This window comes from Pavona decussata, unplaced genomic scaffold (genome assembly GCF_977016875.1).
Source record: "Pavona decussata unplaced genomic scaffold, jaPavDecu1.1 SCAFFOLD_96, whole genome shotgun sequence".
Lineage (NCBI taxonomy): Eukaryota > Metazoa > Cnidaria > Anthozoa > Scleractinia > Agariciidae > Pavona > Pavona decussata.
This window is the reverse complement of record NW_028145513.1, coordinates 1361867-1387870: the sequence shown is the minus strand read 5'-3', so window position 1 is coordinate 1387870 and position 26004 is coordinate 1361867. Positions and strand designations below refer to the sequence as shown.

At 38.3% G+C, this 26004-nt stretch overlaps 3 protein-coding genes across 4 annotated transcripts in view; 1 reads left to right on the top strand and 2 right to left on the bottom strand.

The window, feature by feature from the left end:
• Positions 1 to 128: 128 nt before the first annotated feature.
• LOC146472874 (meiosis-specific nuclear structural protein 1-like) lies at positions 129 to 10992 on the top strand. Its single transcript, XM_085119109.1, has 14 exons — positions 129 to 285; positions 420 to 641; positions 1824 to 1883; positions 2520 to 2587; positions 3550 to 3652; positions 4467 to 4696; positions 5529 to 5604; positions 5988 to 6128; positions 6904 to 6953; positions 8352 to 8409; positions 8777 to 8899; positions 9247 to 9381; positions 9471 to 9596; positions 10728 to 10992. The coding sequence occupies exons 1-14, from the start codon at positions 283 to 285 to the stop codon at positions 10836 to 10838; spliced, it is 1506 nt and encodes a 501-aa protein (XP_084975235.1). The 5' UTR covers positions 129 to 282; the 3' UTR covers positions 10839 to 10992.
• Positions 10993 to 11173: 181 nt separating this feature from the next.
• Positions 11174 to 13025, bottom strand: LOC146472873 (uncharacterized). The gene is made up of 3 exons (XM_085119116.1): positions 12574 to 13025; positions 12050 to 12155; positions 11174 to 11735 (listed from the first exon to the last, which is right to left on the bottom strand). The coding sequence occupies exons 1-3, from the start codon at positions 12613 to 12615 to the stop codon at positions 11455 to 11457; spliced, it is 429 nt and encodes a 142-aa protein (XP_084975242.1). The 5' UTR covers positions 12616 to 13025; the 3' UTR covers positions 11174 to 11454.
• Positions 13025 to 26004, bottom strand: part of LOC146472872 (uncharacterized) — a 28613-nt gene continuing 15633 nt past the window's right edge. For both annotated transcript variants that reach the window (XM_085119098.1, XM_085119097.1), the window contains exons 11-25: positions 24958 to 25072; positions 24651 to 24722; positions 23853 to 23924; positions 22383 to 22454; positions 22187 to 22258; positions 21712 to 21783; positions 21096 to 21173; positions 20317 to 20388; positions 18542 to 18613; positions 17650 to 17727; positions 16254 to 16325; positions 15875 to 15952; positions 15459 to 15634; positions 14266 to 14406; positions 13025 to 14006 (exon numbers count right to left, since the gene is read on the bottom strand). In XM_085119098.1, coding sequence (XP_084975224.1) covers positions 13030 to 14006; positions 14266 to 14406; positions 15459 to 15634; positions 15875 to 15952; positions 16254 to 16325; positions 17650 to 17727; positions 18542 to 18613; positions 20317 to 20388; positions 21096 to 21173; positions 21712 to 21783; positions 22187 to 22258; positions 22383 to 22454; positions 23853 to 23924; positions 24651 to 24722; positions 24958 to 25072 — 2219 coding nt within the window. In that variant the 3' untranslated portion in view covers positions 13025 to 13029. The remainder of the gene's footprint in view (positions 14007 to 14265; positions 14407 to 15458; positions 15635 to 15874; positions 15953 to 16253; positions 16326 to 17649; positions 17728 to 18541; positions 18614 to 20316; positions 20389 to 21095; positions 21174 to 21711; positions 21784 to 22186; positions 22259 to 22382; positions 22455 to 23852; positions 23925 to 24650; positions 24723 to 24957; positions 25073 to 26004) is intronic.

The window sequence follows — 26004 nt, the reverse complement described above, 5'->3', positions numbered from 1 at the left end:
GAGTCCAGTTGCTTACTTCGCCAAGGAAAACCGATGCTAAGCAAAAGAATCTGGGCCGAGTGCAAAAGTCGAGGGAAACTAAGCCGAGCATGATAGCGAGGCTTTGGTGAACTGGTTGTTACAGCAACAAGCACAATTTGCAAAGCCAGAGTGATCTGCGAGAAGGTTTCTGTTCATTTACAAGTATTTTCCGTGGCTGTATTGGACTTTGGTGGTTTCAAAAGGAACCATAGACTTTGTTGTACGATATTTTATCTATTCTAGCTTCCGAGGGCTTGAATAATGGTGAGTATAGCACTAAATCGCTTGATGTTGGGACCGTTGTTGATTTTGATGATCAGAGATGATGGGAGAACGTCGAGTACTTTACTTTCCTTCGTAGCATCTGCTTACTTCATATCTTTGCAATATTCTTTTAGGCTTCTGTACGACGAATGAATCTTGGCCATGCCCAGCAACAGAAACTTCTCGCTGAAAACAGGAGGAAAGAGATCGCGAGGGAGGATCAGATAAAGCGAATCAATCAAGAGAAAACATTAGAAGCTAACATGGCCAGTGAAGAAAGGATAGAAAATAAAAGGTTTCTGAGGAGACGTCGACAGGAAGAAAACGAGCGAGAAATGGATGAAGCTATTAGAAAAGTAAATACCCATTACTATATTCGCTAGATATAAAGTACAATAATCTGACGACTTTGCATTTTCGCACATGTTGAACACCCTTGAAATTCAGTAAGCTTACATGTAAGTTACATGTACGCTTACATGTAATGCGCTGCTGCTTTTGTTGAGCTTGCTGGGCAAGATTTCCGCACAGCCAAATACAATAATTTTGTAAGCAGTTTTCGACTGAAGACTTTATTCTAGTTCACTGTTTGTGTAAGAGGGTTAGCATGACTTTAATTTACATGCATGGGGTTGTGTGTAAATCCTTCCTAGCCTGCAGTCCCACAGTTGATGGGTAAAGTTGAAGCAAATGCCACCACAGTCTTGTGGTGTCTTTGGCCTGCGAATGCATGTATCCTTTGGGGCTACACAAAGGTTTTTTATGTACTTTGATTATAACTGGTCAGTGTTTTCGTTCTGTTTCTTTTGTGGTCCTGTTGAAAGGTAAGTTTCAATTGTATTTTATGTTGCTCTGCCAATGGTTTGACAAAGATTCAATGGTAAGGTGTTGAATCTTGAAGTGTCGAAACTGTTTTTGGTAGGTTAAGATCCTCATTATATTTTTCTGAGGGAGTGCAACCTGGCTGCCATGGCAGACAAATCTTTACTTTCTTTACCTCATGCAAATATCCATCAGCTGTGTGACCTTGGACTGTAGTAGCAGACGAAATAATTTACTTCATTATTATTCATGCGCCGAGTGACAGTGAGTGCAGACCATGGTGGCAGACAAATCTTTAGTCAATTATTATTTGCATCCACTGGGGGACCACCGATGGCAGAGGCTGCCGGACCACAAGTGTTCAATGCATGTTACTGTTTTTCGTCAACTATGGGGCAGTGGGCTGTCATTCATACCTGGTACTGTAGAACTGCTCCAAGTTATTGAGGGATGTAGTTAGGGGAAAAGGAAAACAGAATTTTTGACCTTGTTACCAGGGTTTCTCTTCTACCTATTTCCTGGAATGAGGGTCATCTCCCTCTCACATTTTTACTCCAAGGGACAGGAAGAAGAGAGACCATAAGAAAGAGGCTGATGATCCTTTTGTTTTTGCATTAGAGCCAGGGGCCTGTTTAACTTGTACAATGTAACACTAGTTTTCTAAACAATGTTCTTACTGTACACAAATTAACCAAATAAAACAATCTCCTTTTCAGCAACACGAGCAAAAGGAACTCAAACAGCAGCAGCAAGAACAAGAGGATAGACTTGCCAAGGTTGGTGTGTATTATTATATAACTCCCTCCTTTTCACAAGACTCCTAATAAGCAAAGAACTATTGGAATTTTGTTGATTGAATAATATTGTGATTGCTGTTTGATTTATGTGTCATGTAACATTAAATGTTGAATTTAAGGCCATTAAACATGCTGAACAGAACACATGTAGCACCTTGCTCCCATCTATGGCATCAGTAATCATTAATGTTTTTCACATCATTATTCAGTTCATTGTAAATGTAAAAGAAGATAATGAGTTATGTTTGAAACAAGAGGGCCATTTATACGGGATAAAATAAGACAATTGTCTTAAATGAGACACAGACTGGTCATATAAATAGTACAAAATAAGCACCTAGACGCAACTTAAATAACACGCATCTTATCTTAGAACAAGGTTTAAGCTGTTCTTATTTTGTCAGCCAGCATCTCCATGTCTCCCATATAAATGGCCCTTAAATGTTGAGATATATCATTTGCTCTGCAGAGGGTACTCACAATCAGAACTGATTCAAATGGAACACTCACTAACAAGTACAGTACTAGACAGATTCAACTGTACTATTTTTTAACCCAGTCATTAAGCAACACTTATCTTTTTTAAAATGATTTTTATGTTCATTGTATCACTAGGAATTAGAACATTTGAAAGTAGAGAGACTACGGGAACAAAAGCTCCAGCAGCAAATAAGGGAGAACAGGTATTTAACAATAATATTATAATTATGACCGGTTTCTCTTTCCTGTACCACATACAATGAAGGGTTGCATATGGTAAATTCGAAACTTTGCAAGATGTCACAAGACTACTCACAGAAAAATAGCAATTAGCAATTGTTCTGTGAGCCAATGGTGTTTTAATTGCCTAATGCAATTGAAATTGACTTCAGAGGCAACCTTGTGCAAAATTTGAGTCTGGGAGACCTGTGCATTTGGATAACATTTTGCAAGACACATCACCCCAGCCTACTAGGTTTTAATTAACAGATACTGATACTACTTTTGTTGTAGTGTTTATATTGTACTCAACAACAGCTTTTCCAGTTAATTCTAAGGAGTGAAACCATCAATTCTTCATACAAGTATTTTTAAATCTGTGTTCAATCATGTGTGGTATTGTGGTTTTGAATAAATTATTGAAAGCCATATAAGTAATAAAAGTAATCATTCTGTCAGATGAGGAAAGACTCACCCAAACAGTAATGCAAGCAATCTGAACTAAGAACAAATGAATCCCACTGGTGCTACACTTAAGTATGGCAAACTGACAGGTATTAACCCGTCACGATTGCTTAATCAGTCTGACCTCTTTCAGTTAAGAAAGTACTGGTGTAAGTTTTTTCTGACTGATCACAGACAAGATAAAGTAAAACCAAAGCAAAATAATGCAAATTACTTTTAACACTTAGTTTTTTTGGAAAGCACTTAAATGTACCAAACTGTCACTAATGTTTCCCTCCAATGTACACCAGTTGATTTTCCTCTCCTCGGTGACACTGCATTTTCAAGCACAGGACAAAAATCATTAAAAGCATTTTCTAGATGCCTTTAAATTTAGTAGTTATAACAGGTTCAGTACACGGGTGCAAAGTCTTGAACTACAAGAATCAAAATTTTCCTTGTTCTTGTGTGATAAATATGTTGTAAAATGATTTATCTTTAGTGTTGAGTTGAGAGAACTTGAAGCCAAGCTAAAATCAGGATACATGAATCGAGAGAGAGCAGCTCAACTGGCAGAAAAGTTTGCAATGGAACTAGACAGGAAGGTCAGAAATCATGATGTTACTAAAAACTAAAAAAAAGTCAATTTGCCCTTAGACGAGTTGATGAAATTTGCCACAGTGTGTTAATTTATCTCCTCTTTATCAATTTATGGATTAATTATTTTGTAAAACATCTTAGAGTGTCAGGGTGTTGTTTTAGTTTAGCCACTATTACCAATATTTAACCATAAAAGTTAATGTTAAAAAGAACGACATTTTGACCATCTGACGGTCATTTTCAAGTTCAAGATAAGAAGTAAAATTAGTATGTGCTTACATGTACTTAAAGGAGTAATGATATATATAAAGCACATGCTAATTTACTAACCTTATCCTGAACTTGAAAATGACCGTTAGACGGTCAAAACATTGTCCTTTTTTAACATTAACTTTTATACTTAAATCTGTTTTGAAAAATGTGTTGATTCAAAATACCAATATTTATGGAAAGCAATATAACATCTGCATAACTATTGGAAATCTCAGTTATTTGAGATGTAGCCCTTGAATAAAATCCCAATACTGATGACTGGAGGAAGTCTACTGTATGCGATAACAAAGTTTGAGCTTTCTTTTGACGTTTTTTGGCAAAATTGTGCCTTACAGTACACGAATATTTCTTTTTAGTATTTATACAATGTGCTTTCTGCTAAAACCCTTTCTTTCTTTTTTGCCAATTTTACACTGAACACTGTTTGCATTCTGACATAACTCACATTATTTTAATTAATTTTTGGTGAAAGAGAATCAATAAGTCTACAAAGCTAACATAATTTTTCAGGGGACTTATTTTTTAATGTCTTATTCATGAATGCAGGAAAAAGATAGAGAGATTCATGCCAAGATGGAAGAAGAATATCATCGAGCCCTGGAAGTGGAGAAAGAGAAGGAGATTCAACGCTGGGAAGAAAGTGTGCGCTACCAGGAGCAGCTTGAGAAACAACTGACAGAGAAGGAGCGTAGAAAACAGGAGGCTTATGAGGAGTTCCTCAAAGAAAAACTCATGATTGATGAAATTGTAAGGAAGATATATGAAGAGGATCAAAGGTATGTGTGTTTCTTACATAGTACGCATACGAAGTTTCAAACTTGTGTTGTGGCGGCCGTCAATTAGTTAAATGCCTAAATGCACGGAGGTGAAAGGGATGGTGACCATTAATTACAAAAGCAAAATTTCTGAAAGTTTAAATTTATAAAATTGAATTGAGTACCCCTCCCCCTGTTGGAGTACTCTAATCTTTGTCTTGGTTAATCTTTGCCCATAAGAAAAAAAAATGCATTAATGTGGGGGCAGTTACAGTATTGATGGTTTGCATGTGACGACATGGCGGCCATGTTGGTGGACAGGAACAATGAGATTTTTCTCCTCTGGGAGTTAACTTCCATTTTTATGCAAATTATGTAAGCAAATTTTCTTTTGTTTTGTACACCAACATAGCGGCAATGCGAGCCACCTATTGCTCCACTGTTAAGTTCTCATCACCTAGCTGTATAAATGTTAAGTACCAACAAAAGTTCTAGGGAAACATAACACAGCACAACACAACATATCTAACAATTTGCGCAATTGATTCATGTGGCACACAGTGCTGAGTACGAGAGATTTATTAGGCCCAAACTTAAACATCAGCCAGGTTTGCATTGTGCAATGCAGAGTTGTTAATTTTGGGATAAAGTGAAGTAAAGAACATGTAACTACACTTGACAGCTGCGACCTCTGCACTTCTTGTATTATAATTTTCTGTTTGAAGCTGAAACCAAAAGTCATAAAGTTGTCAGAAAGATGTCAAAAATTAATTGGAAAAAATAACTTGGCAAGTGGCAAATTTTAGTATGGCAAAGGTATAACGTACATTTCTTTTTCTAACTTTTTCACCAGGGAGCTTGAAGAAAGATTACAGAAACAAAAGGCTACACAAAGATACATTGAAGAGTTCAAGACAAAGAGAGATGAGGTATACTATTTAACTCCAGTGCTTTTGGTGCATGCTTGATAGATTGTTGCAGGTCCAGTGACAACTCAAATAATAGCATTGTGGGATTTTTCAATTGCTCAACATAGAGAAAAAAACAGGAACTGATACTTGTCCAACACAATTAGAGATCTTAAGACAACTCACGCGCTTGTTGACTCTAACTTTGGTTAAATTAAATTTTCCTGCTGAGTCCAACCAAAAACAGTTCCCCCGCAAACTCTGTTGCCGAAGTAATAAAACTTCAAAAATTTGATCATTCCATGAACATGAACAGTTTTACGTTTCCTTGACGTTTTGTCAGTAAACAGGTTTCAGTTGTTTTCCAGTCGATTCTAACAGTTGTTTTTAAATTCACAATTCAGTGGAAGCAACACGAACGGCAGTTGATGGAGGAAGAGAACGAACGAATTCTGGAGTTTGCAAGACTTCAACAGCAACGAGAAGAGGATAGGATGGAGAAGAAGAAACAACAGGAGGAGAGCATGGCCGCTGTTCAGCACAAGGTGAGACATTGCACCTTAAATATTCTGCTTGGGGGTGTCGTACACGAGGGATTCTGCAACTTGTACCCATGTGCATTTTGAATTGCAGGGCACGAACGCCCCCAAGCAGGCTGGTAGAGTCCCCCCCTCACCCCACTGTATTGTAAAGCGCATGCAATTATTTTGTCATAGATTTTTTCCAACATAAATGCAGAATTATCAGTGCAATGCCTGTCAGTCTTAACCTTCAAATTTGGTCCCACTTATACCCTGAGGTGAGAGTCAGTTATGTTTTGAATTGCAAACATGGCCAACTTTCTAACAAACTGTCGTCTCAACCAGAAAATCTGTCACCATTCCACTTATAGTTTTTTAGGTTTCTTATTCTTCAGTTTCTTTTCCACCCAGCGTTTTGGCAAAGTAAAATGAAAAGTTCCCAAGTATTACCTGCTCCCTTTCCTCGGGTTTTCTATGTTTTATTAACTCGTTAATTTTATTTTACGTTCACCTTGATAGTGACGTTAAGATCAGTTATACGCCTGTAAGCTTCTTTGAACCCTTTTTAAACTGATTTTAATCCTCAAAAGTGCAAAATTTCATTTGTAAGGAAGATCTGGCAATTAAAACTAAGAACTTTTTATTTCTTTTCTCAGTACACTTTTGCTCGACTTACCAAAACGAGAGAGGGTGGTGCAAAAAAGAAACATTTAACTGGGATGAACTCAGTTGTAATTAACAGATATGCCAATACCTAAATTTTAATTTTTTGCCATTGACGATTCTCCATTTTCTTCAGCTCGCCACGCAAATCGAAGAAGAAAACGAAGCCAGGGAGGAAATGGAAAGGTACAGTAATGCTTTCGGTAGAGAAAAAGGATTAAAAGCCGCTGAGTTAGTTTTATTCTGTTGACAGCTATTATTTTGGATTCCCTCAGACGAAGGGCTAACGCTCGAAATGTCAACACTCATCGCCCAGAATGTTGCGACACATCCGGGACCGTTGTGCGCTGTCCGCGGGAAAATTGAAACTTAATCAGGCCAGCACACGGACAGACAATATAGAAAATGACCCAAAAGTGGCCTTAACAGTGCATACGTTTTGCGAATTTACGGGCGACTCAACTCTGTTTATAATACCAAACTTTCGTTTCCACTCTTCACGGACGCAACACCACAGTTTCTTTAGAAACTAACCGCTCTTATCCATTACAGCTACAGTGTATACGCGTTCTGATCTTTAAAAGCCGGAGAGCACCTTAATCCTGTCTTGCCTTTAAACTAGTATCACTGTAGTTGCATCCACAAGAGGAACAAATAACACAACGTGAGTCGCTTTTTGCTAGGACTATTGTCTGGCCCGTTGTGAGCAATCAAAACTCTTAGGGAAACGGCTTACAAGCAGTTATAATGAAAACTAATGTTTTTGGGGCAGAGCTCTGGCAACGCTATCAGACTTAACAAGAATATCAGGCTGACTTACGTGTACACTGTAGGCTGTTTTTTGTTTTTTATTTCTTTTAAGGACTAGTACATGTATATAGGCCCATTGTCGTTTGAGTTACACTCCGTAGTTTGCTAGGGAAATAAGCAGGCCGATAAATTCAGATTAAGTACAATGTAACGTTGCGGATTCTAGTAAGTCCTTTTTTTCCTATGTTTAAGCTGATAGAAACAGAAACCCTGTTTATACATGTAGCTATTAATTCCAGATTGGTGTCGATCGTCCACCGAGGCGTTTTGCAGTTTGCGCTTTTAATGTGCAGTGGAACCTCTCCTTACGGACACCTCTCTATTACTGACAGTTCACTTGCTCCCTGAGAAACCGAAATCCATATAAAGCCTACCTCTCTAAAACGGACACCTCTATAATCCGGACACTTATTCCTGTCCCCTTGGTGTCCGTAATAAAGAGGTTCGACTGTAGTACACCTTGATTTTACCCGGTGTTGGCTTTTAGCTTTGTTCCTCATTGTTGGAATTAACGGCCACATACATGTATTTGATAGAGCCTCTTGCAGGCTCTTAAGTTTTTCAACTTAAGAAACGCAAAATCAAGGCATTCACAGTGACTTTCCCCAGTCGTTTTGTTGATATCACTATTAAAACGCGACGCACACGCTGCTTACCGTTTTACTTCGATCTGGGACGAAGACTTATTGCAATTCCCTACAGAGTTTGGAGAAGGAAAAATTACATGTATTCCTGCATCACAATACTTATTATTTCTTGCATTGCCTGTTTCAGAATTCGGACTGAACTTTACTTGGAAGAACAAGAGGAAATGGAGAGACAGAAAGAAAAGGTACATGTAAACAAACAAACGAACAAACAAATCACGCTTGAAGTTGTATCTATCTGTAATTTAAACGTTATTAAGTGTCACGATGAACCTAGAAAATCCTGATCTACATTTTTTATCAAGGGAAATCAGAGCAAGCAAGATTAGTAAAATTTTGATGCTCTAATTAGCGATGCACGTTTTCCCTTCAGTTTGAACCAACAAGACTTAGCGTATTTGTTAAGTGTAACTTCTTACTCATTGGATAAAACGTCAAGCTTTCCTGTTTTCCGAGTTTCTTTCCACCAAGCCATGCAAGCTGCATGACAGAAACAACAACACACATATTTGGTATCTTACATGTACTTATGTTTGGTTTTTATTCGTTCAGCTGGCAATTGAGAACAAGATTCGTCAGCGGTTGGACTTACAGAGCACGCGCCGACAGCAGCTTGAGTTTAAGGAGCAGAAGAGGCAAGCAGAGAGAGAAGAAGAAGAGGAGTTCAGAAGAAAGGTAAGAGGATACTTATGCTCTCCTTAATTGTATGTTGACGGTGAGCAGTGTTACAACTCGCAAACAGACCTTCACATCCACTGTACAGTCTCTCAGATGGTACCCATGCAACATCACATCTTTTTCGTAACCCCATACCTTACAAATGTTTTCTGATGGACGTCTCTACCACTTACTTGCGAAGATCGGTTCTGATAACGTCTTTTTTTCCCACATTTTTATATAATGTGTTCCTCACTTTGAGCTTGCTCGTTAGTTCGTCGTTATGCTTCTCCAAGGTGCCTTGTACGTTCCAAAGAGGATTTTTTTTGACCATTTGTTTACTCGAGTCATGGTTCTTTTTTCAGATGCTTGAAAAGTTTGCCGAAGATGACCGAATTGAACAAATGAACGCGCAGAAGAGACGCATGAAACAACTCGAGCACAAGAAAGCTGTCGAAAAACTGATTGAAGATAGAAGAATCCAATTCCAGAGAGAAAGGGTAAGAACAAAGTGACATCTTAAGTCTGTGGCCGGTAGTTTTGTTTTGTTCTTTTTTTTTATATAATGTCTTTCATCTTTCATTTACAGGATGCAGAACTTGAAGCCCGTCGTGAACAAGAAAGAATGGAAGAATACAAGAGGCAGATTATTGAACAAGAAAGACAGAGACTACTTAAAGAACACGCCTCCAAACTACTCGGCTTCTTACCCAAGGTGGGCGTTCTAGAGCACGCGCACTCACGTGTTCGTTATGAATATAGCCGCCTCTCATCTTCTTTGGCCGTCAGTGGCGTGGTGAGAGGCGGCTGTATACATATTTGGGGGCAAGGTTGCATCTGAATTTGTATCTTCCTAGAGCGAGGGTACTTTGCGTCCTTGAAAAGGGTACGCATAATACTTATGGTGGCATCTGAGCGAATGGTTCGTAATGGCACCATGTCGCTGCAAAAGCGGTAGAATCTTGGTTCTCTGGAATCAAATTGACCGCCCTTAAGCACGTTGTATACATGTTATGGACACGAGTTTCAACTCAACAAAAATTATTACCAAAACAAATCGAGGTTTAACGCGAAATTTGGCTGTTGTTTGTTTACAAATAGATTCCATTCGGCCGTGCGTCTGTACTCGGATAACACACAGATGACGTCAAAGCGTGTTGATTACAAACAAGTACGCTACGAGCCGCGGGCAAGTAACGTGACTGGTGATCTTGCCACGTTTTGACGTCCTCTGTGCGTTATCAGAGTACAGTCCCACGGCAAAATGACAAACATTTCGTGAGCGGGCATCACGTTGACTGAATCGAGTCAAAAAGTTTCAATCAAATTTCTAGGCTACTGTACACATGCAATTGTTATTCTCTAAATTAGAGTATATTCCGAAAGAATTTACACTGTAACAATATTTTCAAAACTAGCGTTTATTCCAGATGGAATTTCTGACCCCAAAATATTACAGCATGTCGCCATTACCGGATTTCTTTTGGCGACATATTTGGGCAAAATAAATTAATATTTCTTTCCTTTTCACATCACAACAAACAGCTTTTTAAACCTGGTTGGGGTCACTTGCAACGGTCGTAATCAGATTTTTTATCGGGCAGTTTCACTTTCCTGAGAAAATTTGCTTATGTTTGTCCACTTCTCAAAAAACCGGTTTACAAAACTTTGTTGATCAGTCATTCTGGCTGGATTCTTGACTCTGGTCACGTGCGCCGGTCACACCGCTCAATGACGTCATTCTTGCATCTGTACTCCAATCACAAACTCCGCTTACACAAATCAAAACGCAAGTTTTACACTGTCCATTGTATAATTTGTAATCGTTACTTTGTTATATCAACAGGGAGTGTTACGTGACGAGAGAGATCTGGAGTTATTTGATCAAAGATTCAAAGAAGCTTACACAACAAAAAGGGTTGGCTATTTTGATGACGATGACAGCGAAAGCTATTAAATATAGATGGCTTTCTTCGAATTACATTTATCAATTTAGAGTTCAATGTGTAATTAAGCCTCTAAAATGTGTTCTCCTTGAGATTCTTATGACAGTCACAATTGTAATTGTTCTCCTTAGCTTAAAGTGTTGGCCTTTGGGTTGTGATTGTTAGGGAAGTACAGTGTTCTTTGGAGATATAGTAACTCTGAGGCAGTTTGTCAACTTGTAAATAGCAGTGGTTAACTACCTGTGTAATAAAGGTTAGATATTTGCAGATGGTCGATTGTGTTCTGTTTATACACTTAAGAAAGGCCCCGGCATAGCAAAGTGGAATCCTGCCTTTTTGACTTCCTATTTGAGCCACTTGATTTTCGCTTGAACAAACGTTCTGTCATTTTCTTTTTACAGAACCTCTTGAATCCACTAGCATCGAAAAAGGTTACATGTACAAACAATGTATCTATGCAGTAAACTCAACTAAAACTCTACTCAATTTTTTGAAAAGAGCATTATGTGAGGGCATCTAAAATCTTCTAAACATTAATTAATTCCACCCCTCTCATGAAAAAGAAAAAAAAAGAAGAAAAACAACAACATCAACAACAACAAAAGTGAAATAAAGTCAAGTGCCGTTTTATGTCAACGCGGATGAGTTCCGATTCATGTGACCGCGTTTGATGGCGTCTTTCCTCTTCGCTGCACCTTCCTGTTCCACTTTATCATCAGCTTCCCCCAATTCTGACATATCAAAGCTTTCTTCAAATGTTCCTTGGTTGAGCTCAGGTTGTTGATCCGTGGTTGCCGTACTGCCGATGTCTTGCAGTGTGAGTACAAGTGACAAGCAGCAGTCTACACTGCACTGAGGGTTCTGACGCCACTCCCACAGCATCCGACCAAGGTTCACTAAATACTGCACTGTGAAGAAGAAAAGTACAGATTAAACATCGGTGGATGACAACAGGCTATTGAAGCAATACTTGGGATACATCTAAGAAGGGATTCGTGAACTAGGAGACACCGTCGTTAATCAGCACTACATCGCTTTTTCGAGTAAATACGTTAGACTAAAATTGGGAGCACAGTTTAACAATGACATAGTTTGGTGTAGCTAAATTTATCTGGATGTCGATCCCTATCGAATTCCCCAGCCTATTTTTAACCTACCATTTAGAAAAAATATGCTGGACGACAATTATTTATTAAAGGTTGATTTGTCGTAATATTTGTACCTGCCACTACGGCGATAACCATTATGTTGGCCGTTACGAGCAAAACAGTAATCATTATCTTATCCACTTCTTTGTCACCCGCTGAGGAGATAACTTCGTCTGGAATCTGTAAAAAAAAAAGAAACAAACAACCAAGACAAATAAAGGTTTTAAAACAGCAGAACAAATTAGTGGCTGAGACCGAGGAGGTTATTCTGATGAAAGTAGTACGTAACCTCGTTTCGAAGGTTGCCCGAAACGACGCTAGCGTACTTGTCTGAAAGAGTCGAAATAAGAAACTGTGAATGGCTAACCTGAGTGGTTATCTTCAGATAGTCCCAAATATACCCTAGAAAATACCCTAGAAAAAGTTTTTTTGATTTAATCTCGGAGTATGTCTCAGAGTCGAAGATCTAAACAGACCTATCGTTAAACTGAAAGCTATCGTCACATCAACGCACATGAAAACCAATAAACTAATTTAGTCACTGCAAAAGGTCAATCTCCTGATATTTTAAATCCGTGATACTAAATCAGAATCTTACTTTGAGCAACATTCCAACTGTAAAGTTGACAGAGGATGCCATGAGTGAAATCAGCTGTAACCAGTGCTCAGAGGAGTCCTTTATAGGCTTGTACCATGCAAACAATATTGTGTAAAGTCCAGACACAATAGCCGCCGAACCAATGTATGTACGACTCTGGGCATCCGCAAGTAAAAGTGCTGAAGTCAACAGCACCTTGCGCGCCAGTTCCACAATCTCCCAGAACCAACAATTGTCCGAATAGTTTTCGTAGAAGAATCTCAACCCCCTGGCCAAAGCGGAATGAAGCTCGTTTCGATTACTTGGTTCTTTTGATTTGGAAAGGCACCTCCATAAGACCAGAAGAGTCACCAGTGGAAAGGCAACTGGGTAGGCGGTGAGGACGTACGAAAATTTTACGAAATGATTGTATTTCTCATCATGGCACTTTACAGAGAAGTCTGCTTGGAGGAAGGACTAACAGCCAGCATTCTGGTCCTCGCTACAAATCTCTTGGCACGTCTGAGGGAGCATTCTGAAGATCTGGATGCACGTTGATGGGTATGTGATGAAAAGCACCAGAAACGCAGCGCGATAGGAACGCTCCTTTGTGAGCTTTAGGACTTCACGTTTCTTCCCAAGAGGCATCTCATCTCGTCGATTGACGATGATCTTTTTACATTGAAAGAAAAATGCTGGAATGGCTACTGCCAAGACGTTGACAGCAACAAACATAAGCAATGTGGAGTAAGCGTCGACTTTTGCCGAGTTGTTCAAGCAGTGGATGGGGACGATTTGGAAAAGATTGAGTTGCAGCATTCCCGTGTACTTGCCGATACTTGCCATTGTCTCAGGCCACTCGACGTACGAGAAAGCGTTCAATGTCCCGGAAGTGACTTGATAGAAGCTGATAACTATCTTGAACCTTGCAAGTAAAACGTCTGCCACAGATCTTTGAGTGTTTGCCTCCTTCTTCTTATCCCTGAGCGACAGAAATGTGACAAGGAATACGAGGATAATGGCCACAAGGAATTGAGCAACGATCCAAGGTAATGATGGACATTTCTGGCATTTGGTTAACAACTTGAAATATCCCTCAGCGCATACACCGCAGAGAGGACCTTCGTAGCCCTGGGAACAAGTCGAGTCCATGGTTCCAAGGCATGACTCAACAACTGGACACGCGTACGCCAAAGGCAAAAAATTTGGGTATTTCGTCAACCTTTTATTGTATGAATTATCAGTTATCTGCAGGCTGTCTTTGAACCGAGTATACAGTTCTTTTGTCTTGTGATGAGACCACTTCCAGTAAAAGCCTCTGGCTAAAGTAACGGTGCCGTTACCACATTTGTACCCTCGAAGACAGGCCAGGCATTCACCGAATCGGTCCAGGCGATAGTTACCATGGAGACAGAAGCATGCTCTGAAGCCCGCAAAAACTCTTAGGTTTGTACCTGTCGAAAGATGTTAAACCATTTGTAACTTTTTTGCACGTATTTGATTGGATTAAGAAGATAGGTTACAAAATTAGTGGCCTTTGGCGAGATATTTAGTCGTTAGAAAAATTGAAATAAGTAAACTGTTAAAACAGGAGAAATGGTTCAATATCGTAAACAAAGCCAACGGACACCTTATAATCACGCTGGTTACCATCATGAACGGGAGGATCTTGAGGAGCAAAATGGTTTTATTTATTAAACAAAGAAATTATACCTTTAGGACAAGCTGAACAATCTGACTCTGCTTTGCCAGGAGCTCTTAGAGGATCAACATAGGTACCTGGAGGACACTCCTTGCAGCCCGTACCATGCGCAATTATTCCTTCTTGCGCCAAGGTGTCCTGATAAAAACCGCCTGGAATGGAAAATCACTTTTGATATTATGCAATAGTTTCATAACCCTCTGCCGGGTTAATTTCTAGGAAAGACTCCCTAATGTTTGTATCGATGTGTCATCAATAGACCATTTCCGAGTTACTTTGAACCTCATTATGAAAGCGAGGCTAAGTGCAAAGTTTTTGTTATGAAAATTAGTTGTCATTCATATGCAAACAAAACAAATTTTCATATGAGAAGTTTTGCACTTAGCCTCGCTTTCATAGTGAGGTTCTCAGCAACTCGGAAATGGCCTATTATGAAGGACTCACCTAGTTGATTGAACTAGGTACGTCATTTACTAGTCTCGTATGTGGCGTATGCCTTGTATATTACCGACTAAATTCATGCGCTGTGACGAAAGTGGCCAGCATGATACTGTGAAGGAAACAAATATCACACTGAATTTTTGTGAGAGCAACTAAAATCCAGTGATTATCAGGGCCAATCTCATGTGTACAAGAGACAACCTGACTGGGGCACAACGTAAGTGCTCGTTTTTATAGCTTCTTTGTTATTCTAGTTACTTGTGTATAGCCACGATGTTTAGTTGTTTTAAATTTATTTTCGTGCTTAATATCTGAAAACTAGCTGGTGAGCTGTCTCACTAAAGCTTAGCGTATCTACACAGTAAACTTGACTTGAAACTTGAACACTTGCACCCTAATAGGTAGCTTTGGTCATTTCTAAGCAGTTATTGGTGTACTCGTTTTGCAATATCCAAAACAATCTCATCTGTGATTCATTGTTCTTGTCATGTTTTGCAAATCATTTTTATCATAAAATGTCTTGATGCCTCGTCAAATTCACTGTTTTAAGGAAACCCAGTAGTGCACCGCGCATGAATGCGTCATCATGATAATCGTAGCCACTGATCAGAATGAACTATGTACTCTCTGCAGCCGATTAAACACAGGGTTCCATTGTCCAATGCAATTAGCACATGTTATTTGCAGAGACCACTAAGAAGTGAACCAAGATGTATAATTATAACGTACCCGTGGGCGATTAGTTTAATCACCGCTATTTTACCTGGAGGACAAGGAGTGCATCCCTCCTCAGTCTTATAAGTACCATAGCTGCATGGTGAGCATGCGTAGTAGTTTTGCCAGTGGTCATCGGATAGGCACGTGTAACCAGTTTCTTCCAGATATACATTAACTGGTGTTGGCACAAAGACAGGAATCGACTTCGCAAGTGAAGGTAAGCTGTAAATTAAAATCAGTTTTCTCATACTGATTTGTCATAAAAATAGAATAGAGCTTAAGCATAAGCCGGCTACTGAATTTGAACGTGTCTGTAATAGAACCGGGCTGAAACCGACTTCTTTAAAAGACCAACTGTAAGAAAGAGAATGGCACACGGTATTTAATCTCGCGTTATTATCTTTCTAATTGTAAATAACAAAACAAGGTCCATTCTACATCGTTATAATTCGATAAGCGTACATGAAAACTTCTTGCAGGCTTGGCAAGGCCGAATATGTCCTCAACTGTATTGTCTTTATTTCTGTGTTTACCATTAATCTGAAATCCAAAAACACAAAGTGGTTAAGGTATCGCGGTTACATTTTCCCAGAATCTCTGGTGTGATTATCACATTGTTTTAAAGTCCTAGCTCTTATAGAAACTGTGGTGCAGCGTTTATGGGAAGTGGAAACGAATATTTGTTCACTTGTAAAGAGTTTCGAGAGCTGACCTTTCGAGCGCTAGCCCTTCGCCAGGGCGAATCCTTGGACTCAACTAAGTGGATAAGACCTAACGTTTGAATTAATTAAAATTGCATCCGATATAACCAAGTTCAAGAAGGAGCAAAGCACATAGTTACAAGGTCGCCAGGTTCTGACATCTGTCGAAAGCACCTTCTTCGATCACCCGGAGTGGATTTCCTGAAAGAGTACTGCAGAGCAATGCATTAGTTGTTAATCTTTTTTCCTCATGCAGTGAAGTCTGGCGTCATAGATGAACTTACTTTTTTACCCCTATCTAGACCGGGATCTTTGTCGTCTTCAGTGGCTGGGGGTGGTGTGGAGGAGAGGGTGGGGGAAGGGAGCATAGATAGTACCCCAATGATGTTTCCCAATGATGTTTCCCACAGTGGGAATTGAAGGCGTCATATTACGTAGAAATTACGCCATCATTTCCAAACGTCGGCCATCTTGGATCCGCCATCTTGGATTTCTGAATTACCCCAAAACGTCAGAAACCACGAAAATTGATCAAACGCAATCAAAAGCCAAAGTAAAAACACTTATCTGATCTAAGAACATGGAAATTACTGTAAGATAGTTAATTTTTCGTCATTAAAAACACGAATATTACTAATTCTAAAACACTTCCCCTCAAAATTTGTTTGATATGGTAACATCAAATTCAGTGACCACTGATCTATCGCATGGAAATTTTCCCAGATAAATTTCTCAAAAGGTCACAAGGTTTGATGGCCTGTGCTCAAAACGTTTAAAGTCGGCGCGGACAGAATATCTTCCCCCTTCTCCCCACGGGGGGTCTACATAGGGTAAAAAGTTAAAAGTGTGAGCATTCAAATAAAAGCTGGTTAGCATTAACTTTCTTCTTGTGCTATTTGCGGCTACGAAATTTGTGTCCCAGGGCCTTCTAGTGTATTCAAAATGGCGGCGATCCATTTGTTATTTTGAAAAACAGGCGATGAGCAACACTTAATGAGTCACAGTAACTCACATCAGATGTCTCAACTTAACCATGCACTTCGGCCACATTCTGTTTTCATTTCGGATGCTCCCTTTATATAATACAATGTAAATTACATGACCATAAGCAGTTAGGGACCTAATTACATATGTAGCTTTTCGTTTAAATTGTAGAAATATGTGTCTACTGACTTCGTTATTAAGTGTTTGTGTATGGTTAATAGAGTGGTTTTCAATTGAGTGTCGAAAACACGCTCTGTGATTTATAAGAAAAACTCGCGGCACTTTCTCAACAGATGGGGGAACCAAACCAATGTCAACCATGACTTGCTCGCACGCGTTTTCCCTCGCCACGGACCGGTTACAGTATTTGCTTCGAGTCATTGTTTGCGTCTGTTGTGATTGACCAGAGTAATTACTTTGGTTTTGGTTTTCCTGCACTCAAGGGAAACCCACTCTAAAGGTCAACATCATAGAGCCTTTCTCTTCTGAGGCATTTCACATTGTTAGCTTGTCTTCAGATATATAAACCACTGTGTATATCATGGTACATACAGAATCTCAAGCTCTTTTGCACCCAGCCAAGAGAAATGACGTCTGTTGATTCTACGAATGCGATTTCCATCCAGAAATCTAATGAATATAAAATTAGAAAAAGAAAATACATTCGCTCTGTGTTTTGAGTATAACAACTGAAACAACTATAAAATTTATAAGGCAATGCGTTAATTGATAGTTACCCGGAATTGGGAAGTTACAGGAAAAAAGGTCATTTTTTCTTTCCTTTTTTTTTTTTTTTTTTTTTTTTTAAGTTTTTAACGTCCAAGGTCTTGTTCTGTACATAATTTCAAAGGTAAGGCTGTGTTCTAAAGCATTACCGAAAAAGCCTGTGAAGCTTATTTTTATAACCCATTTTATCTCAGGCGTTCTTGGTGCACCAGGTTCAAATGCGACACCCAAAAGGTCCGGAAAGCCTGTTTTGGAAAACGGGTACCCAAAAATGCCCTCACAAGCATGCAAATTGCCACCTGAAGAAACCACTAAAAAATGAGGCTTGAATTCTTTTACAGGGCCCCGTTGAAGCAATGACCATCTTCTAAGTGAACTGTCTTGGACAATTCCTCTCTTACTTTGTTGTAAGCTTTCACATCTACGGAAGGGGCAAGGTCACCTTTTGTGATGTAAAAAGTTTTAAGCTTGACCTGTATCAAGCGACCACTAAGTAAAATGAAATCATTCTAACTGTGATCATATTGGTAATAAAATGCTGAAAGTGCATTTAGCAAATCGGGAAGACTAAAAGGTATTGAAAGCAGTAAAATCATTTTGCCGGTCTTCTTCCATTTCCCTGAAATCGTCTTTCGTGGAATGTCTCTATAAAACATTCTAACCTGTATTAAGCAATTAATCTGTATTATTTCAGCACTCTGTGTCTGTATTATCTTACATGTATTTGAGGAAGAAATTGTACTGGAAAGCCTCCTCATCAATATACGTGATTTGATTGAGAGATAAAGACCTGCAAAAAAGGAAAGATAATCAAGAAAACTGGCTGATTCTGGGTATTGAGTTCTTTGTATTGATTGCCACAAAGCACAAAGGGACAAATTTTAATATATAACACCAAACATTTGGACGGTTTAGCGAGGTAATGGAGAACCAAGAAATCCAAGATGGCGGATTCAAGATGGCGTCTGCATGGAACAAATGACGTCACCGTCATATTTTATTCACGTTAGATTTGGACATGCTATACACCCTAACAGTTTCATTGATTAAGATTTATGATTTTTGTGCTAAAAAACTGTAATAAACAGGCGGTTTAAAAACTAGAATACAAAATGTTGTGGTACGTGCTCTTCAAAAATTCTCCTATGTTGTCACTGCAGCATATTAGGTACACAAATACAACACAACCTCTCCCTAAAGTACACAAGAAATCTTTAAGTCTCCCTTAAATTTAAAATAGGCTCTTATGAGCAACTCGTGAATGCAGAGGATATAAACTAGTGTATAAATGTGGTCGTTGTATTTGGGCGTCATATGTTTGTTTTGCATCCATTTCTTGTAATAAGGGGATTGTTGTACAGAAAATGATTAATATGAGAAATCATGTATTTTGTTTTGTGGTTATTAATAAAACGGTACAACTAAATACGTATAGGTACAAGGCCTTTTTAACGAAGCAATTTAATTTTTTGTGTGAAATACCCTTTAAGTAATAGGTCAATGTTCATTAATTATTTTGGGAGACTTGCAAAATAGAATGGCAACATATCCTGCAAATCTGGATGAAAAAGGGCAGATGTGGAATAAGTTCCTTTCTGAATAATAATGATGAAAATCGAATACAAAACGAGGACGCCAGCCGTAACTCGATATTTACGAGTGCTTGAACTAGATTATTTTACTCTGACGCTCAAAAAAGATGTTTTCAATCACAAAGTTTGAGCTCTACGCTGCCAAATATAAATTCGAAGATTTATTTCGTGAAATAAGCAAAGTTTCTAACGTGGCAAGCGATCTGAATCGTATTTCATTGCATTTCAAGACCATTTGCTCGGTTGCGTGGCAGCTGCGAAGCGACGTCTTGTGTGAAAGTTTACTGCTGCTTACCTAGATTCTTAACTCGTTCTCATTTTTGAAATGACGATCCAAATCACTCTCTTAACTATACATTCCATTCGGATCATTTCCGCCCTCTAAAATAATGTTTTAACGTCCAGAAGACCTTCTTAAAAGAAGCTCTGCTGGATCGTTACCGTGATGGCTCAAATACTCTTTGATGCGGACGCCATATCCGGCAATGGTAATGTCTCATTCGAAATTATCGTCCTTAAAGCTTCCACGCATACCAGTAAATTTTACCCCCTAACAACAAATAGAGCGTGAGTTCATAGTTTAAAAAGGATGCTGTAGAGCGTCTTGAAACTTTCATGCATACCATTAAAACGTGCTCACTTAAACAAGTAATTATTTCGTGACACCTTTATGTGCTCATTTGAGTCCGCTGTCCTTTTTCAATAAGTTACTGGATCAAATCCCCAGGTAGTTTACAGCTGAGTGACCAAGCGAACACAAGTCCATTCCTGTACTCGTTTTATTGTATTCCCGGCTAGCTCGTAAAAATGTACAAATGTCTCTATTTCTTCCCAGCCTCCCTCCTGTGTTAACAGTCCCTTTAACTTTAGTCTGTGATGTTAAAAATGTAATTACACTCACAGCAGGTCTAAAAAGTGCATCGTGGAGAAAATGTCTCGTTCTATTCGTTTTATGCGATTACCAAAAAGATCTCTGGAAAAAAGTTGGTAATCATATCAAAATTATGATCAACAGCGTTTTGTGACTGTACCCTCTTTCACATCCTACTTCAGATGAATAGGCCATTTCCGAGTTGCTTTGGACCTCATTGTCAAAGCGAGGCTAAGTGTTAAGTCTAGTTTTCATTAAAACGCAAACAAAACTAATCTTCGTATGAAAAGCTTTGCACTGAGCCTCGCTTTCATATTGAGGTTCACAGCAACTGGAAAATGACCTATTGCATTAAAATAGGTTCACGTCTACTAATTTCACCTGATTAGACTGACAAACGAAGCATCTCTTGTGAATGAAATGTGATGTTATGTTTAAGTCTGGTGCCGTGAAATGATTGAGGTAATTTTTCAGTCATTGACAAATGCATGCGTACTTGGACATTTATTAGACTCATAACAAATTACTATCTTGACACTTTATACACAAAAAAAACTACTGCAAATTACAATAAACTACATCATTTTAAGGATGAGATGTGTGTAAAAAGTCGAGTCAGGGGGATAAATGAATCTTGAGGTTTTTTATAACCTCACCCCCAAAAAATACGTTGAAAAAGATTTAACACTGATTTCGACTCAATATTTTCACTTTTTCCTTTTATTCGAAGTGAAAAACTGAAGGACGTCCTCTCTGGCTAGTCATAAATCCAAAACAAAAAGCAATAACAATTAAACAGGATTACTTACAATGTTATTACTGCTGATAACTTGTTGTCGTCTGGAACAGAAGAATTTCCTAGATCCAGTCCATTGTTTCTCAGCGATCTTTACGGAAATAACAGTTTTGGAGGGGGTTGGACGATAAGTTTTTTTTAACATGTTGGAATGTTCGAGCAAAAGGGGCTTTGCATGATTTTTTCTACTGAAGTGAAATGCAAAGACCCCAGGAACAAGCTTTTTCGGTGAACTGGGGAAACGGGGCACAGCACTATTCATTTTGTCATCGAGACGTTTAGCTGCCCATGTTAGATAATGTTTGAACAATATTTTTGGTTGGATGAATGTTTTGCTGGTCTTCAAACATTTCGACCAAATTTTAACAAATGTTATGCGTGATGTTAAACAACTTTAGCAGCGCGTCCAGCATTGTTATAAGCTAAAATAAAATTGATAACGCTTTTTGAATTGAAGCATTTCATTGATGAGTTTTTTGGAACTTCTTCGTACTTCTTGGTTTTGGAAACAATAGTTTGAGGTTCAGTGTCGTCCAAACAGATTATTCTCTCTGATGCGCATGAACAATTTTAAAAAAGGAATAAATTGCAAAAAAGTGTCATGATCAATAACTAAGTTGTTTACTTACAGAAAAGATAAATCCGTCAAATGGCCCAATGCTTTATTTTTTATCTTTCGCAATAAGTTTCCTGTTAAATCTCTGGTTCCAAATAAACAAAGAAAAAAAATTTAAAATCGTAATTAAAATTGTAATATTAAATTATTACTAGTCACTTATGTTTCTACGTAACCAAATGCTTATCCATGAAAGGAATTCAAAGAAAATTGACAATACGGCTGGATATTTTCATGAAGACATAATCTTGCGTACGTTCCTGTTAGAGCAACATATCAATTTTACCGTAGGGAGGTGTATGACCCGGCTACTATTCTAAGTGGCTCAGCAGATGTTTTTTCTCCAGTGTATTGGTTTACCTTGAGTTCCCTTTTAGATTTAAGGAACGAAACTTGACCAAGTGAAACTATACGAAAATTATTCTCATTCATATATCGATCAATCCTATTTAACTTTTATCAGACTGTTCCAGAAAAATAAAGTTTACAAATATCTTAATTGATGAAGCCCAACAAAAGCGTCCTCGTCAATTTGAGAAATGAAGTTTTCTGCAAGAAACCTGAAAAGCGAAACAGAAAATGGAAGTGTTAGCCATTAACGCAAAAGCTTGTCAACTGTTGTGAAGAAGAGAAGTGCACCAAAAAGAAGTCATACCGATCCAGACAATGAAACGATTTACTTACAGATCTCTCAACCAAACTAGACCCTCGAACATGGGCTTTTGAATTCTTTTTAACTTGTTTTCCTGAAGATTTCTAAGACAAAATAAAGGCAAAAGATATATGTCCTCGTAATTCGGAATGACGTTAAGTTGTGCCTATTTGTAAAAGTCCGAGCTGACATTTGTCGGCATGTCAGTCTACCCTCGCAGAGCTTCTGGTAAGGGGAGTCAGCTACGTCTACGCGTTTGATGAGCCTTTGAATGGACGGATGGATGACTGGCTGGTTTGGTTGGTTGTCGCGTTGGTTCGTTGGCTTGACTGGTCTTTGGATGAATAGATGGATGCATGCATGCATGCATGCGTGCACGTATTCAAGATCTGTGACTAGTAGTTACGTATACCAGGTCTCTGTACCATTATCACCATATTCCATATAGTAGTCAAAGTGTCTTTGTTATACTTCTTTATGTAACGCGTGTTGAAACTGTAGATACTATACAAAGGATGGCGAGAAGCCTCTTATTAAATTATTTGTGCACGTCGCTAAAGATATACAAGGCGGTGTTAAGTGAAGCACTGTTCAGTTTTCCAAGTACATTTAGCCGCTCTGCAAAGTATTTGCATTGCCTTTTATCTAATCTCATTATATTGAATATTATAAATTTCTGTATACTTTGTGTACTTTACCCTGTTTAAATAAACCTTATGCCAAAATGGCCGTCATTTTAATATTCTTTTGCTTGCACTCGAATTAGCCCTTCTTGCCTCGCTCATTGGATTTTGAGTTTAAGAAAGAGGAGAAGGGCTAATTTGAATACGAACGAAAACATATTAAAATGGTAGTCATTTACGAGTAAGCTCTATGAAGGTGTCTTCTTCAAGCCTTTTCTTGAGAATAAGTTTAAAACAATCTGAGTTAAGAAAAACCCTGCACATAATAATACCGCAGTTTTCAGAGAGCATGTCTTTGAAGAAACGATGTTCAACAAAAGTTAGTATAATCTATTTTAACAGCCAACTTAAAAAAAGATAGTCTTACAAAAAAAATTGACGTTCAATTGTTGGAAATATTGTCATTATTTCAAAGCTTAGCTTAGAAAGCGAAGACAACATTTTAGTGTTCATTTTCGATTTTAAAACGTCATAGGTTGCCGCTTTTGTCAGGAAGCAGAAGTTCTTGTGTAGAATAATTGGAAATCCGTTTGAAGTCATAGAATCCAAAATGGTGGCGCGCAAAAAATGTAAAAACGAAAATAAACGATAAGAAAATCTAAATTTTATAACGGTATAATTCCATCTCAACTTTTTAAACTAAGCTTTGAAATTTAGACGCTATTTCCAACAATGTAGGGTCAATTTGTTGTAAGAGTGTAGGTTCTCTATTAGATAAATGGCTTTTTTAAAAAGGGTTCTTCACGTTCTACAATATTACTGAAACTTAATACTTAATGACATTATTTATGAATCGGCTACGAAAGAGAGGCTACTTACAACGTTACGATGCTTTTTGCACCAATGAATGAACTGTTTTCAATCTCCGCGATGCCACTTTTGTTTATATACCTGTATCAGTAAGTAATGCGAGAGATCACTTATTTACATAACTGTATGGAATCTACAATCGCTGAGTTTCTTTATCACTTCAAGTATTGACGTTAACTTTTAATCACATTGCTAGAATGAGGTAAACTGAATTTGACTTTTCATAGTAAATGTTGAAACAGGTTTTTATTAGCCCACGCAAACAAGAACAAGAGCTGACGACGATTGTCGAGAGTGGTTCAAACTCATAGAGAGTGTGTGAAGTCGAATGTGTTTATTTGCCAAAAGAGAGTTTGAACTTCCATCGAACCATGGAGACTGATGACAGGCTGAACCAATTCAAACTCTAAGAGTGAACTAGCCACAGTCACTAAGACGAGAATTTTAACTATCTTAGACTCGGGAACACTTGTTTGGCCCATGCATTATTTGCGCTGATGCCCAATCCAAGCTATAATCACGTCGTTGAGACATCCTCCTCTCTGACGACCTTGTTTAATGTTGACGTAGTTCTGTGAGTGCGTGTCGTTGTACACTAAAGATGGAAGTTGCCAAATACGGTACCTAGTGCATGGGAGAAGAGGGGAGACACAATCACATTACCCGATCACGTTTCAAAAAATCTTGACCAGTCAACGGTGTTGGTGGTTCCAGTCAGTCTAATTTAAAAGGGAAACATGGCGAATATGCTTTTACGAATACTGCAAACACTCAATTTGACGAAGACTTACATGGGTATAAACTTACAATTCTCTTAAGAAATAAAGGCTTGAGAATATTCCACTTGATACCTTTTTTATGTCGTTACCATCTAAATGACTAAAACACGAGGAAAAGACTTTTATAGGTGATCGATTAACGCTCTACCCTAATCACTTTCACAGTCACTCTGGATCAATTCGACAAGTCAAAGTTTGTGGCAATGGAGTAGCTAATCGAACCGGCAGTAGCTAATATCAAAAAGCTTGAAAAATGAAAACAAAACAGTATCGTAAAAGAAAGAGGACCAAAAAACAACAAGGACAAACAAAAAAGTCACAACATCGATACTCACAGAAATCTAGCGTAGTTTGGGATGAATATTTCCGCAGAAGAGAGGCGAACGCTTGAGCAATTCACAGTGTAAAACAAGTGTCGATTCGTGTAACAGCTACACCTATCAGGGCAAACTTTTCAAGAAAAAAACTTCAGTGAGATGCAAAAACGTTCTACATTCTTGGCTTTATATGTCCTATGACCATAATATAGTCACGAGATGAGGTTAATATAATTCGTTTAATACAGGGCGTGATGCTCAACCCGAAAATATTGGTTTGTACATTACATGAGTTCCCTTCTGAAAAAAGATAACTTTGAAGCTTAATGACACGAGACATAGGTAAAGACACTGCTATAACAAAGGAACCGTTCAACAAGGGACGCATTTCAGTATTTTTATATTATTCCAAAACCAATTTCATATCTCCTTTTCGGGATCGTTGGACAAAAAACAGGCAACGAGATCGCGGAGGTGCTTTTCCTCGCCCCTCACCCCATTCGTCAGGCTTCCTTCCTTCCTGTGAAATTTCGGAATGAAGTTGTTCACATCGTTAAGCATGCGTGGTGGGAATCTTACAAAAATCTATCCAGCAGTTTGGCCGATTTTTTTTTTAACAAAATGATAAATTTAAAACCTCCATGAAAATTCAATGCGAACGATCTCAAATAAAAATCTTGTTTTCAGGATCACAGAAGAGAAAATCAGTAAAACTTTAGTGGCTTCAAAAAAAGGCTTTAGGGTACATATTGACAATATTGACAACATTGTCAAGTCACTTCATGAAAGCAGTGTTTTATAATTACGGTCCATTCACTATTACCACACAGATACTCAGTTTTGAAATGTTTTAGATTTATTTGAAATCAAACAGAGAGAATTTTTCCATTCTTGTCCGTTTCATTTGCGACAATACTTCAAAGATTTGGTGGTGGCTTTTCAAATAAAAATCTGGATGTCGCAAAATTAATTTGCAATCTACTGATTTCGAGGGGTTTTGTTCATCAATCCCGACAAACTTCAATCCAAAATCAATAACTGCTGTAAATGTAAGATCAATTTGTA